Here is a 13,843-nt window from a genome sequence, read left to right on the forward strand (position 1 = left end):
TCAACCAGATACAGCATTCACAGAAGTACACTTTGTTTTTTAATACCCTTCACATCCACCCTGACCATTTTTTTTCCTTAAGGCAAAAATTTTACTCTTTACCTTAAGGAATTCCGGGGACTTGTAGTTGGCGTGGTTTGTTTGGATGGGGGTGTCATTGTTCCTTCATCCTGTTCACTCACAGTATCGATTACGGAATGATTGTCAGGCGTTGCAGCTCCACTGCCTTGAGGGGTGGAATGATTACTCACAGGTTCTAGGCGAGAACTAAGCCGGGGGGGGGGGGGGGGGGGGGGGGGGGGGGGGGGGGAGAATAAAAGACTGGTGGGTTAGTGTTTCACCAATGCCAAATATCTTCCATGCAGACAAAGTTTTTAACTTGGCCATAAATCAAGTATAAAGTAAGGAAAAAAAAACCAAACCAGCATGCCAAATAACATATGTTCACCATAAGTCTAAGAGAAAAATAAAGCTCAGTTTTGAAGTGTGATCATGCATCAAAATGGGATGGATAATTTCACTAGGTCATATGCCTTCTCTAATTAGTTTTTGGAAACTCCAACTACAAAAAAAATTTAAAACTGATTCGAAGTACTAGAATCTCATAATCCTAGGAAGAAGCCATCTTCGGTTTTAGTTCAATGTATCTAAGGATTATGCCCAAATAAGAAAGAAGATATAGTAGGTGCATCAAGCGTTTTTCTTTTCTTTTTGACAAGCATGTATTAACACATTGCTTTTCTAAGCAATCACACTTATCAGCACAAATGGGCTGATGTTTGCAAACACATTACCTGTACGGAAGTTATCTACTAGCTAAACAACTGCATGAACCAGAGAGTAGTTTTTCCAAAGTCTAGCCAGCCTTACCTTGATCGTGAATGATTGCCAAGCTGATACATATGTGGGTTATACTGAGCCAGAATAGTAATGGTGTCACACTGCTGTCCAATGATTAGTCGAGCCTGTTGCTCTGTAGCATTTCTCAAATTTATTCCATTAAACTAAGAAAAAATGCACAAAACAGGATGTCAAGTTTTTAGACGGAAACTAGCAAAATCATTCTTTCAGTCTCCTAATTAGTTTAATGTCTAAATGCTGACTTATTGCTACTGGGGTAAATAGGAGGATGGAAATGCTGCTATACAATGATTCCTAGGGTTTACTCCTTGGAAGGAATCACTGTAATTTTAAAATATTTGGTAACCTGACCATGAGTTCAAAAATCTTTTTACTATTGGAAGACATATGTATTCTGAGCTGTGTTATGATTTGACATCACTGATTAAATGCAAGTTGGCTCAGATCACCGATCTGAATAAATTCAGCTTTAAAGATAAATTCAGATCCATGATCCGTTCAGGTCCATCGTAGTATCACCCACACACTGTGCAACAGAAGATGCTTTAACATACAAAAGCATGAACAGATCTAACATTTCCAAAGCAGCTCTGTACTTTACAAAATGCTCCTCCACATGTTTTTCTAATACTGTAGGCAAAAACATGACTGTAGCTAATCTAAAGCCTACCTGAGTATTTTTTAAACCAGGTATCTCAGGTAAGGATATGGCACAGCAACAGCAGCATGAAACTCAGTACAAGCCAGCTGCTTGAATATTTACTCACCTTATCAGGCAGAGTACGGTGTTGGGACTATATTGTTTTAAGTACCAAAACTAGCTAGCTTAAAACTTAAGTATACCTATATAAGATGCAATGCAGATCTACCGTCAAAAGACATTATTTTATGATAAAGCCTGACAAAAAGTCACAACAATCACAATTACTGGAATATTACAATACAGAGCACCCTTTGCTACATCTCACAGCACACAAGCTTTCACAAGATACTCTTGGGGAAGGCAGTTATGGCTGGAGTCATATGAACTGATTCATTAAGCCGTAGGAATAGTAAGCAAACAATTACCTCTAGTAACTGATCACCATACTCAAGGCCAGCTTGATGGGCAATGCTCCCACCTGTTACTTTAGAGACAAATATTCCACCATTTTCTCCGCTCACAATGGAAATCCCTAGTGGCTCAGAACCCTTCTGCACTTTAACATGACGTGGCTCTTCCATGTAGGGCCTTTTAGAGGAGATAGTTAAAACTGATTTGGACACAATTGCACTTGAACCATCACAATGTCAAAGTTACATGCAATACTTTATGTCTGTCTGAACTGTAATAATAAAATAGGTTTAAACAGTTACTTTAAAAAAATTTACTGTCAACTGCCTTAAATGCATTCCTTGAACACCATGCAACATATAGTGGCAGAAGTAAACGTATACCAGGTACATGACTGCTCTAAAACATTATGGTAAATATGAATCATAAATAGTATGGTGGTGAAGTTGGTAGGAAAGAAGCTTCCAGATGCATATTATATAAAAGTAATTGAACTACTGTATATAATATGTCATTTACAAACCATATTCCAGAAAGGTATGTTACAAATATAAATGCTGGGAGTCTTTATTGCCAGTGAAAATAAACATCATAAATAGCAAGGTGGTAAACCAAAGGACAACACTGCACAAATAATCAGATTTCGTATTTGTATGCAGGGAAACATAAATTAGTAATGAAAATTAAGCAGTTGCAAACTCAAGCCATTAAGACAGCAGTTTGCATGGTAGCATTACAATTACCATGCAAATCTCCTCAGGGCAATTACCCAAACATGTAAAATAGCACAAAGTGCGCAATACTGCTCAAGAAGGACAACCTCATATCAGGCCAACCTCAAACTCCTTAGTGATGAGAACCTAGGCCTAGGAGCCACAGGGATTCTCAGAAAAGACCTATTACGGAACAGATATCTGAAAGATGTAGAAGATTTGAGAAGAAAAGAACACTTAGAAAAAGACACACAGTAGTAAGACACTAGTAAGTATAACAAGAGAATGGCTTATACACAAAAGAAAACCCTGACACATTCCCCTTTCCTCCCCCCATAGTTAGGATGTATCCACCTGTACAAACAGGGCTGGTCCCTTCATGGTGTGTATAAACGAAACAGTAGCCTCCTAAAAAGTGCTGGTTCATATTACTATGAATTTAAGAATGTCTACACAGCAAAAGGCATCACCAGATATTAACAGTTGAGCTTGTTCTGAATGAAACAGCTTGGGTACCAGGTGTGGTGTATTTGTTATTTTAATAGCATTATACTACATTTGACATGCATTCATTTGAATGTTTTCTTTCCTAACACTTCATTACATCATATAGACATTCTTTAAATTGTGCCAACTGCTTAAACTATTTTAATTGTGCTGTTCAGAGACCAGATGAGTTAACTGGACTTCACTCACTGCTACTGATGTGAGCCAGGCTGAGAAAAGGTATATTTGGAAAGAGAAGGATTTGGGGCTAGGAGCAGAGGGAAGACGACATCATTTCATAAATTACACTTATTACCACAATCTTTGAAGGTAACTATTCAGTAGCCTTCTGCAGCGGGGGCGTAATAGTTTGCCAGCTTATTAATGCATAGAAGATAAAAACTGGCTGCTGATATGAATGCAACACCAGAACCCAGTAATCTTACAACATCAACATCACTGTTAGAGGTAAAGCCCTCAGAGCTTGTCTATCGATGTAATGAAGATAAGGTAGGTTTACTACCAGCAAACTTAAACTGAAGCTCACATTTTTTGTATGTAGCATATCTTAACCAAACTGTGCTAACTCCCAGAAAACTGCAATTTATGAACTTTTCTGTTTTGGTTTTTTTAATCATTATGAGCATGTAAACCATAATATTATATGAAGCTTCTTAATATCACAAAATTTATCAAGGCATACTACCTCATTAAAAACTAAAATTACATCTTTCTGAGCTTTATTTATTGTACCTTTCTGCTTTTCCATCTACCACATGCATTTCTAAACTTGGTTTGTTTGTTTGTTTTGGATTGGAATAAGAAAGAATCAAACCCATACAAATTGCACAGGATCATATCTTAGAATTCTAGTAAATGCAAAACAAAAGATAACTAGTAATGCATGTAGTAGAGAATCAATAATAAAGTAAAACAGAATGATAACATTAAAAAGGTGTCTTACTTGATAAGCAGTGTTATTAAAATCAAGTGAAGCGCACTCTTCTAGAACATTCAGACTGCCTGCCAGAATCACTAAACACTGATTAGAAAAAAGTCTTAATTGATCAGATCTTTTAATTTTCATTTAAATTCAAATCAACAGAACAAACAGAAACATTGATTATTTTTTCCCCTCCGTTTGTATTATTATTATTTTTATCTGGGAAAAGGCCAAGTGAGTTACTTGTATTTTGTGGGGAACAAAGAATTATACAACCAAATAACCATTTAAAATGCTATCTAGGCATCTTCAAACATTTTTTTAGGATAGACTTAAATTAACTACTTTCCTAAATTAAGAACTGTTTGTGTTTGTTAGTTTTTTGTTTTGTTTTTAAAACAAAACAAAAACACCCTTAGAATTATATTCTTTTTGGAAAGTCAATTCAGACTACAGTTTATACACATGCACAGCAAGAGCGAAGGGACTGGAACCTGACTGTACTTCAATTGTCTGATCAACATTAACAGAAATTGTTATTTCCCAGAGACCAGAACACGTATCTTGTGCTTAGAGATACAAAGTTATAGGGGTGTCAAAAACCTAGCTTTTTCAGCCGAACATTATACAACATTAGTCATGTGAAAGAGAAAAGAAATTCTGACTTTGAATTTGCAAGTGACAACTGGAGGAACATTTATATGAGAACACAAATTGAGTACACATAGTACAAAAGTCACAGCGAAGTAAGAAAGAATGAGAATTCACAAAAACCTCTTTACATTCCCTTTCAATGTAACATTGTCCTTGTACACAGTATACATTCTAGAGTTACTACAATAACTTAGTTACCGATTCTTTAAACGAGACAAAAGTTTCATATAACATTTTATGAATAACTTTTTATTACTACCAGAAAACTTAGAATACAGAATATCCTTATTACTTTATCATTCATATTTTTTACGGTCAGTCCTTTTACATAAATCAAGCAATACAAAGGGGTCTTGAAGTCCACATAAATGTCATCTATTGCAACACATCAGAGCTCCTTTACACTGCCAGAATGGCATTTGGCTGCCTTACTGTAATTACAAGCCTGATTCAGATTTGTGTCTTACTGTTCAATGCTTTGAATTCATGCAAACTTTTTCATATATTCAGTCTAGCCAGATCATGATAAAATGAAATCAGATGTCCAAGACTGATACCATAAGCAACGTATCTTGAAAATATTCATCATGAGATATAGAAAGTGGTTAAAACACAAAGCTCATGTTTTTAAGAAAGTTATCATATCACGTTCAAAGTCTGCAAGCAGCTACACATATACTTAATGCTATTGCTAGCAGTGGTCCAGGTACAGCCAAAGGGATCAGTCACAGTAGTAAAACTGCATCTGTACATATGGATATGTTCTTGCACAGTTATGCCCTCAATTTTTCATGTTATCTGGCTAAACTGAATCAAGGCACAGTGGTTAGAGCACATATTCTACAACGCTAAGGCACCTGACATTTAGCTATCAGATGTTACTAGGTTTTCATTTTATTTAGTTTTCCAGAGTACAGAACAAGCCTATCATAAACAAGCATCTGAGGTAGTTCAGCTGAAGGGGTGTATTCCAATTTGGCCCGCTCTTATTTGGTGTGGCCATTAATCTAACATGGAAGAAAGAAAACCCTTATGAAATTCCTTAATTTTCTGAACTCAAGAATCTACTCTTCAGTTTTGAAGAAAAACTCCACACAAAGTCCTTTTACATACTTCGTAAAGAAAATAAAAACATCAAGTAACAGGACCTGAGATGCACCTCTGCGCCTACATATTTGTCATTTAAATTAAATGTTCACACTCCTTCAGCCCACTAAACAAATGTACAAAATCTCCTCTGACACATTTGTATTAACAGCAAATAACGTGGGGACCTTACCTATCTTTTCTACGTTCTCCAATAGACACTGGGCTAATGGAAATCCTAGGTAACGTAGAAAGGGAGTTCTGAGACTGGCTGCTGGCGAAGGAAGACGTTTCCAAGTTGAGAGGTGACTGTGGAGGAGTTATCAAGCTGGGACTGCTACATTCAGAGTGTGACAAGGAGCCTATGGAAAATCAACAGTTAAGTTTTAGTATCCTGCATCTGTCATAGTTTGGAGATCCAGACAGACATAGTGAAAGACACCATACACATCTGAGACAAGAAAGAGGACCAACTGTTCACTAGCACTCTATTAACCATGTAAGGAGCTTAGGGAGACCAGGTAACTAATTTCAGACAGTACAAACTTACTGTCCTTAATGACTATATGTCAAATCTGTCCTCCACAAGCGTGCATACAACTACTGCCATTCCCAACAAGGAGAGGAGGTTACAGACAAGCTACACCATATGCATGTCTGAAAACACTTAGCAATGCAAAGTTAAATAAAAATAATAAAAAACTGGAACGGAGAAGTAAAAGAAAAACTTAATATGTAGGTTTATTTTCAAATAAAATATTTATGTACAGCCCTTTCCTTTGCGTAGGAGATACATTATAAAACACCTGAAAACACCAACAAAACCCCAACGTGAATCATACACAGAGACAGGAAAGCTCTGCGATTTCAAACAAGCTTGACATGACTTTGTTTGTGTCTCTTCCCTGGTTGTACCCTCCCTGAGTAATTTACTAAACAAGTGCCCTGACAGAAACATTCAGTTTGCTTCCCCTGAAAAAGCTACAGAAAATAAATCTCAAATTACTAATCACAAATGAAAGCCGTTTGTAAGAATTGTGTTTGCCCAGTTAGGAGAAACACTGCATACAATCCATTAAGGCTACAGAACATTTGAGCAATGATGACAGTGAAGAGTTACCGTTTACTGTCATCAAACTCTGAATTCTACAGCTCTCCAGCACTCCAACTGGTATTTGTATCATGTCTTTAAATATCCTCCACCAAACAGTTTTGAGTGAAGTACTAAAATATTTTCACTGCATTTCAAAATATGATTTACAATCAGTAATACAGTAATATGCAAAATAATATACTTAAAGAATCAAAAAAATAATGCAGGTCATCTCACTGTTACAACTTTTATTAGAAAATTTCTTTTTTTTACCTTTCTGTGGCAAAATGCAGATTTTGTAACCTTAATAAAACTGTCATATTTAGATTTTGGCACAACCTGATTTAACAACTGCAAAGGCTTTGGATTGGTAATACTGAAAATAGTACAACTAAAATTACTTATGAAATAATTCACCTCTGTCAGAGCCCATCATGGACCTTGGATATCTTGGTGTTAAAGGGATCTTAATTCGTTCTGTTCTGTATTGCAAGTTACTTGAAGAACCTATTTTTACAACAAGAAAACATTACAATGACAAAAGTAAGAGCAACTACATTGAACAAAAAAGTACATTTAGCGTCTACTTCTTCAAAGAGCATTAAAATTGCCTCTGAATTTATGCACAAGCCTTGATGGTTACCCTTGTATATACTGTGTATATCATATTTCTAGTAAATTGTCTTGATTACACAGTCAGTATAAACAGAGCACAATGCAGCTATACAGTATAAATGCACTGTTCATTCGTGTATGAAAAATATTCAAAGTATTTTTCAATCAAATGAAACTTAACTTGAAGTCTGAGTGAGAATCTAACATCTCTGTTTACTAAGAATCCATGGGACTTTCCAAAAGGCATTTAAAATATTCTGATTACATTCTGCTTGCATGAATATATAATTTTTTAACACTGGTTGCAAACTGTTAACGCCATTTTTTGCTGTGGTTACAAAGCTGCCATGCTCTATTCAGATGCAACTGCCAATCATTGATGGAACACAGGAACACAAACATGCACAAAAAAGTTATTACATAATTTAAAAAACTCTAAAATGTTAAAGTGTCATTGCTACAAAGCATGCATTTGCTTTGGTATTACTAGGATAGGCAGAAACAATCTTACATGTCAATCAAGTAAACATAAGTGTAACTTATCTTCCAACAATATAATTTACATCAGGCGATTAGTCATCCTTGATTTTTTGTTCTGGGGGCTCTCTCCTTTTCTCTTTTTCTTTCCACCTCACTGAACCTCAAAAATACTTTGGCTAGGCCTCCCATCTTTATAAGGGTACTTTCAAACAGTAACAGGCACAGAAAGGAGAATCACTAACACACACACACACACACACAGAGCATTTTTAAGAGACTGTAAAGAATGAATTAAACACAGCTACTTCCAGGGAACACCTTTAGTCATAAAACCAGAAAAAGTGAAGCAAACGAACACAGGAAACCCTTAGGCTTTGCTAGCTATGACAATCCCATAACGCATGTACTTAAGGAATTTTCCCTTTATTCTTTGTCTCCAATATATAGGAGGCCCACAGGAAATAAATCAGAAAAGCTAGTTACCAAGTCTTGCACTGGATGGTAATGAATTTGAGCCATGAGATGCTCTTGTACGTGAATTTTCAGAGTAGTCATTGGAGTGTTTATGACTCAGGTCCAAACTCAGGCGACCTTGATGCTGGGAACTACATCAAAAGAAAAGGAGAATAGGGCAACAGTTAGAATTGGGCAAAGCACTTCAGCAAATAGCAAACTGGCCAACACAAAATTCTGGTTATCCCTGAGTTACTGAATGAAATGAATGCTCCTCTCCTTCCCACTTACCAATTATCCCATCATTTTATGAATTAAGAGAAGTCAGAGGAAAAATAGCCTAAAGTGCTATAAAAAAAGAGGGGAAGGCTTTATTTGTTTTGGCAAGGACAAGAAAAAACATTAGAAATTAGTTCATCAAAAAAATAAATTTCTTTGTCAATATCAGCCAGCGGAGCAGAGGGAAACCTAATCCATCAGTTACTGAAAGACATGAAAGCAACTCGCACATCACTTCTATGCAACAATGGTTTTGAGAACCTTGGGTCAAAATAACACACAACAGCAGCCTGTTTCACTCTGCATTGTATAAAACAACTACCAGAAGCAATTTCATCCTAATGAAAACAAAAATCTAAGGAGATGTAAATTTCAAAACACCTGGGATGCAGATGCTGATGGCATATTTGGCTGGCAACTGATGGGCAATTGCTGGTGTGAACTCTATGGCTCCAGGCAGTATAGATTGGATTTCTCATGACAGCAGTTACTGCAGGGCACGGTGCTAAGCTTCTTGGTACCGTACCTGCTTAAGATGATAAAAACATGTTCTTACCAACATTATTAGCATATAAACTACAGATTTAAAAAAATATTTAAATATTTATATAATTATGTATTATAACATTTACATGTATGTATGCGACAAAAATTCTGCATTTCTCTCTGAACAGTCATCTGACAGGAATGCAAGTTTTTATTTGGTACTTGAACTGACTGCAGCTAAAATGATTCTTGTTCCTCTTCTGCTGCCTCAAAGACTCCCACTTCTAGTGTGCCCTATGACTTTAAATTACAGTATTTCAATATTTATTATGAAACTTATTACTCAAGCCGTTCTTTTAAGTACATTCATCCTTCAGTACTTAACCAAAGTCTGCCTTATGAATTTCCTCTTAAATGAGTTGGTAGCAAGAATACAATAGCAAAAACTTGTTCACATTTCAAGACATACAATTGTATTGTCTCATGTAGGTTTGACTTGATTGGGTTATTATGCAAAGGTATCATGACAAGACAAAGCTTTTAGTTAAAAATAATACCTTTTAATACTTTTTCTACTATCCTTAAAAGAGAGAAAAAGAGAGAGAAAAGAGCAAAAGAAATCAAAGAAGAGCAAAAGCTTCTTTGATCTGAGCTACTCTTGAGCATGTCTTTACATTCTGAAAATTGATCGGGACAACAGGGTTTGAAGCTGTCCGTTGTTCCAGATACACAAGTCATTACCTCCTTCATGGTCTCCAGTAAGAAGAAAGTCTTCCTTAAGTTCTAGAACATGCAGGAGTTCGGGGCTTTCCAAAGAATTGAGGGTAAATTCATAAAAATCAATATTGTCTTGATTTGAAAATCAAGTTTCATACGCAACTGCTGAAAGTAGTACAGTACACTAGAGACTGAACAATCCATCTGGCAACAAGTTTACCAAATGCTTCTCAACTAGCTCAAAGCAACTGGTGTACAATACCCTAATTAGCTCCTGAAGCACTCCATTTAGTGCCAATTTAAAACCTGCTAACATGAACTTCAATACCAACAACTGTTTGATCAACTGAGACAACATGCTGACTGTTCTCTGTTCCACCTGATTATATTGATTTCTATGTGAGCTGCTCGTGAATCCCCTCTTCAGTAACTTAGTATCTCAAACACACTGGCATTTGATCTTTAGTTTAGATCAAGATCACAGCCAGTTTGGGCACTCAACTTGAGATACTCCAAGTATTTGATTTCCAACAGGCAGAACTTATATGTTGCACTTTCTGAACATCAGATCTTTTTCCTTAGAAGTATTTCAGAAGTTAAGCAGCTAAAGCTTGGGACGCCTCCACTTACTGTTCGCTTTCAAAAATACTGGAAATCTTACTTATCTCCCTAATGGACAGGCTACACCTTGTTCACCACTAATGTATTCAAAACTCCTCTGCACAGAAACTGATGAAACACAAATCCTTCAGTCAGGAGTTGCTCAGTTTCCTTAATGGTTCTTAAATAGGTTTCACCTCTCTACAGTCCAAAAGCTGCACAGACCACATTCAGATTACAACCGACCATGGAAATACGTTTTGTGAGTCGTGTGTTCTGCACATATCATGACTAACCCCCAGTATTGTCCAATACGGACAAATTCCTTGGGGCATTCCTAGAAAGTAACTACGAGTTCTGTCACTCACCTGCTGACATGCCGCCAGCATATAAGGCAGCAGGCACAAAGCCATCGCTGTGCCTAGCAGATCGTTTTGGTGAATATGGTGCCCATTCCTGTAGCTCTGGAGACAGATGCTCCTCACTAGCTGGAGCATACTTCTGCACCTACAAAAACATAGAAATTTGATCACAGGAAGTTGGAGATTCGGAAGAAAAAAAATAAAATAACAAACTTTGTAGGCAGTAAGCAACTTCAAACTTTCTGGTATCTGTTCCAGAACATGCCTGCCATCACAGTGCTTGTTACACCTTTATCTTCCAATGATGCTATTCACTTCTACCCCTTCTTCCTCCATCCTGCTCCATTAATCCTTTTCATTATTTTGTAATCTTTTTAGGCCAATGTTTGTAACTTAACGGATATACTTTCCTTCACAATAAAACACCCAGCATTTAGTTACATTTCTCCTTTAAAATACTGCTTTCACAGGACATTTCAAGTGTTATTTCAGCCACTGTCGCAAGTGTTTCCCAAAGAAGACCTAGCTAACAAGCCAGAAAGTGTTTTCCTCTAAGCCTGTATTTTCAGATATGTGTGGAGCAACCTCTCTTCAACAGAGCAATTCAGGTTTTGGAACCATCACAACTTCTGTTCTGTACATAACGAGTAGACACTGGTGAGTTAAAAAACATGAGAATAGCTCAGATACTGACAGTGATGCTAGACAGCTGCAAGTTCAGGGCTCAGCATGCAGCGTTTACACATTTGAAATGTACAACACAAAACACAAGATTGAAGTATGTAACAAGTGAAAAATAATTACAGAAAAGGTACTTACGGTTTTTATGACAGCAGTATTTTAATTAAATGAAGAGTTACTGAGAGCATAAAGACTCAAAAATGCAGAAGTACCTTCTTAGAACGAATACTTGATCACTGCCATGAGTGTATTAGTAATTGTACCACCTACTACTCAGGGATGAGAGTTCTCTTAAATTTATCAACTTATCAAAGTACAGAAACTTAACTGTTGTATATACACAACTAAGGAAATTGATAACACCCAATACAGCTACAAATTCAACTACACTGCATGTTCCACATACATATTTTTAATATTATAAGCACTACTTCAGGAATGAATACATGCAGACTGGACACTACTGTCACACAACCTGATGTAGTTCTAATGCACAAAGATGATTCCACCAGAGAGAAATTCTGAGAGTGAATAGTGTCCACATTTTGAGGCACAATATCACTTCTGCTCTCCAGTCAACAACTTTAGAGTTACAAAGCTCTGCCTATTTTCTGGGAGGATGGGGAGAAATTGGGGGTGGGGTGGGGGAAGAATCACAGAATATAGTCCTAATTTAACCCTAGAAATATAAAGTAACTAATACATCAAGTAAACTTAAAAAAACAAAAAAATATGATTTATAATTGTATTATACAATTTTCTTCTTCACCTCGAACCAACACCTATATGATATCTGCAGTATCACTTGGGCAGTATGTAGAACTAACTGTAATATGTCCTTGTCTATCCTTTCTGGTCTCTTAAATAGTGAGTGCTAAAAACACCCCCTCTGTTCCAGCTAACAGATTTCTTACACTTAAGTCCCCAGCTACATGTGTCCTTGTCAAAGTTGGAAACTCTTCACTCACTATAGAAATATTACTACAATTATAACCAGGACAGTGTATATGCTCATGACAATGCACTATAATGAATCATGGGACTATCAGTGCTATTGGATCAACTTGATATTCTACATAAAGCAAACACTCCGTATTCAAATGTGTTCAATAGCTTGATCTTGTTTTGTTGTTATGTATGTGCCAAAAGATGACATTAGAATATGTCTTCCTTCACTTCTTGCAGTGCAGTTCTTGATGAAAAACCATGCCCTTTCTCTTAGCCATACTGCTCTTCAGACCTGTTCAGAATAAATCTGCTGATTTCAGCTACAAAATTAAACCCTTATGCTTTTCTGTCATTTTCTGTGCTGGTTTTGGCTGGGGTGGAGTTAATCTTCTTCATAGTAGCTAGTATGGGATTTGTGCTGGAAACTGTTGGTAACACAGGGATGTTTTAGTTACTGCTGAGCAGTGCTTACACAGAGCCAAGGCCTTTGCTGCCTCTCACCCCACCCCACCAGTGAGGAGGCTGGGGGTGCACAAGGAGTTGGGAGGGGACACGGCCGGGACAGCTGACCCCAGCTGACCACAGGGATATTCCATACCATCTGACGGCATGCTCAGAAACAAAACTAGGGGAAGGTTGGCGGGGGGCGCTGCTCAGGGACTGGCTGGGCATCGGTCGGTTGGTGGTGAGCAACTGTTTTCATTTGCATCACTTGTCTTTCCTGGGTTTTATTTCTCTCTCTTTGTTATTTTCCTTTTCATTACAGCTTTTTTTATTTTCATTGTTATTATTTTTTTCATTGTTATTATTATTTCAATTATTAAACTGTTTTTAACTCAACCCATGAGTTTTCTCACTTCTACCCTTTCGATTCTCTTCCCCCATCCCACTGGGGGGGAGTGAGTGAGCAGCTGTGCAGTGCTTAGGTGCTGGCTGGGGTTAAACCACAAGAGTAATGCAGGATTTGCTGGACACTTCTATAAAAAAAGGCTTAAAGCTCTCCGTAACTATTTTTCCCCCAAAATGTTAGGGGATGTGGAAGGAATACAATGGAAGCAGCCAAAAAAAGACAAACAAAATTGCCCATTGTTCTCTCACACCAATTTTTTTGCAGAATATGGCTCCAAACCTTGGACTACTTCCAATTCAGCTCTGCTGTCTGTATTGCTTCTAAAACTCCATGAAGAGGGTAGGATTACCCAGGTTGTCCTGGTTTTGGCTAGGACAGAGTTAATTTTCTTCCTAGTAGCTGGTATAGTGCTGTGTTTTGGATTTAGTATGAGAATAATGTTGATAACACACTGATGGTTTTAGTTGTTGCTAAGTAGTGTT

General features: G+C 37.1%; 1 protein-coding gene across 1 annotated transcript in view; it reads right to left on the bottom strand.

Annotated features, from left to right (window-relative positions):
- DLG5 (discs large MAGUK scaffold protein 5) overlaps window positions 1-13,843 on the bottom strand; it is a 111,648-nt gene that overhangs the window by 10,238 nt on the left and 87,567 nt on the right. Inside the window, exons 16-23 of the mRNA XM_050899211.1 lie at window positions 10,889-11,027; window positions 9,099-9,243; window positions 8,469-8,590; window positions 7,308-7,397; window positions 5,991-6,159; window positions 1,930-2,092; window positions 871-1,004; window positions 133-267 (exon numbers count right to left, since the gene is read on the bottom strand). Coding sequence (XP_050755168.1) covers window positions 133-267; window positions 871-1,004; window positions 1,930-2,092; window positions 5,991-6,159; window positions 7,308-7,397; window positions 8,469-8,590; window positions 9,099-9,243; window positions 10,889-11,027 — 1,097 coding nt within the window. The remainder of the gene's footprint in view (window positions 1-132; window positions 268-870; window positions 1,005-1,929; window positions 2,093-5,990; window positions 6,160-7,307; window positions 7,398-8,468; window positions 8,591-9,098; window positions 9,244-10,888; window positions 11,028-13,843) is intronic.

The sequence above is a fragment of the Gymnogyps californianus genome, chromosome 6, assembly GCF_018139145.2.
Source record: "Gymnogyps californianus isolate 813 chromosome 6, ASM1813914v2, whole genome shotgun sequence".
Taxonomy (NCBI): Eukaryota; Metazoa; Chordata; class Aves; order Accipitriformes; family Cathartidae; genus Gymnogyps; species Gymnogyps californianus.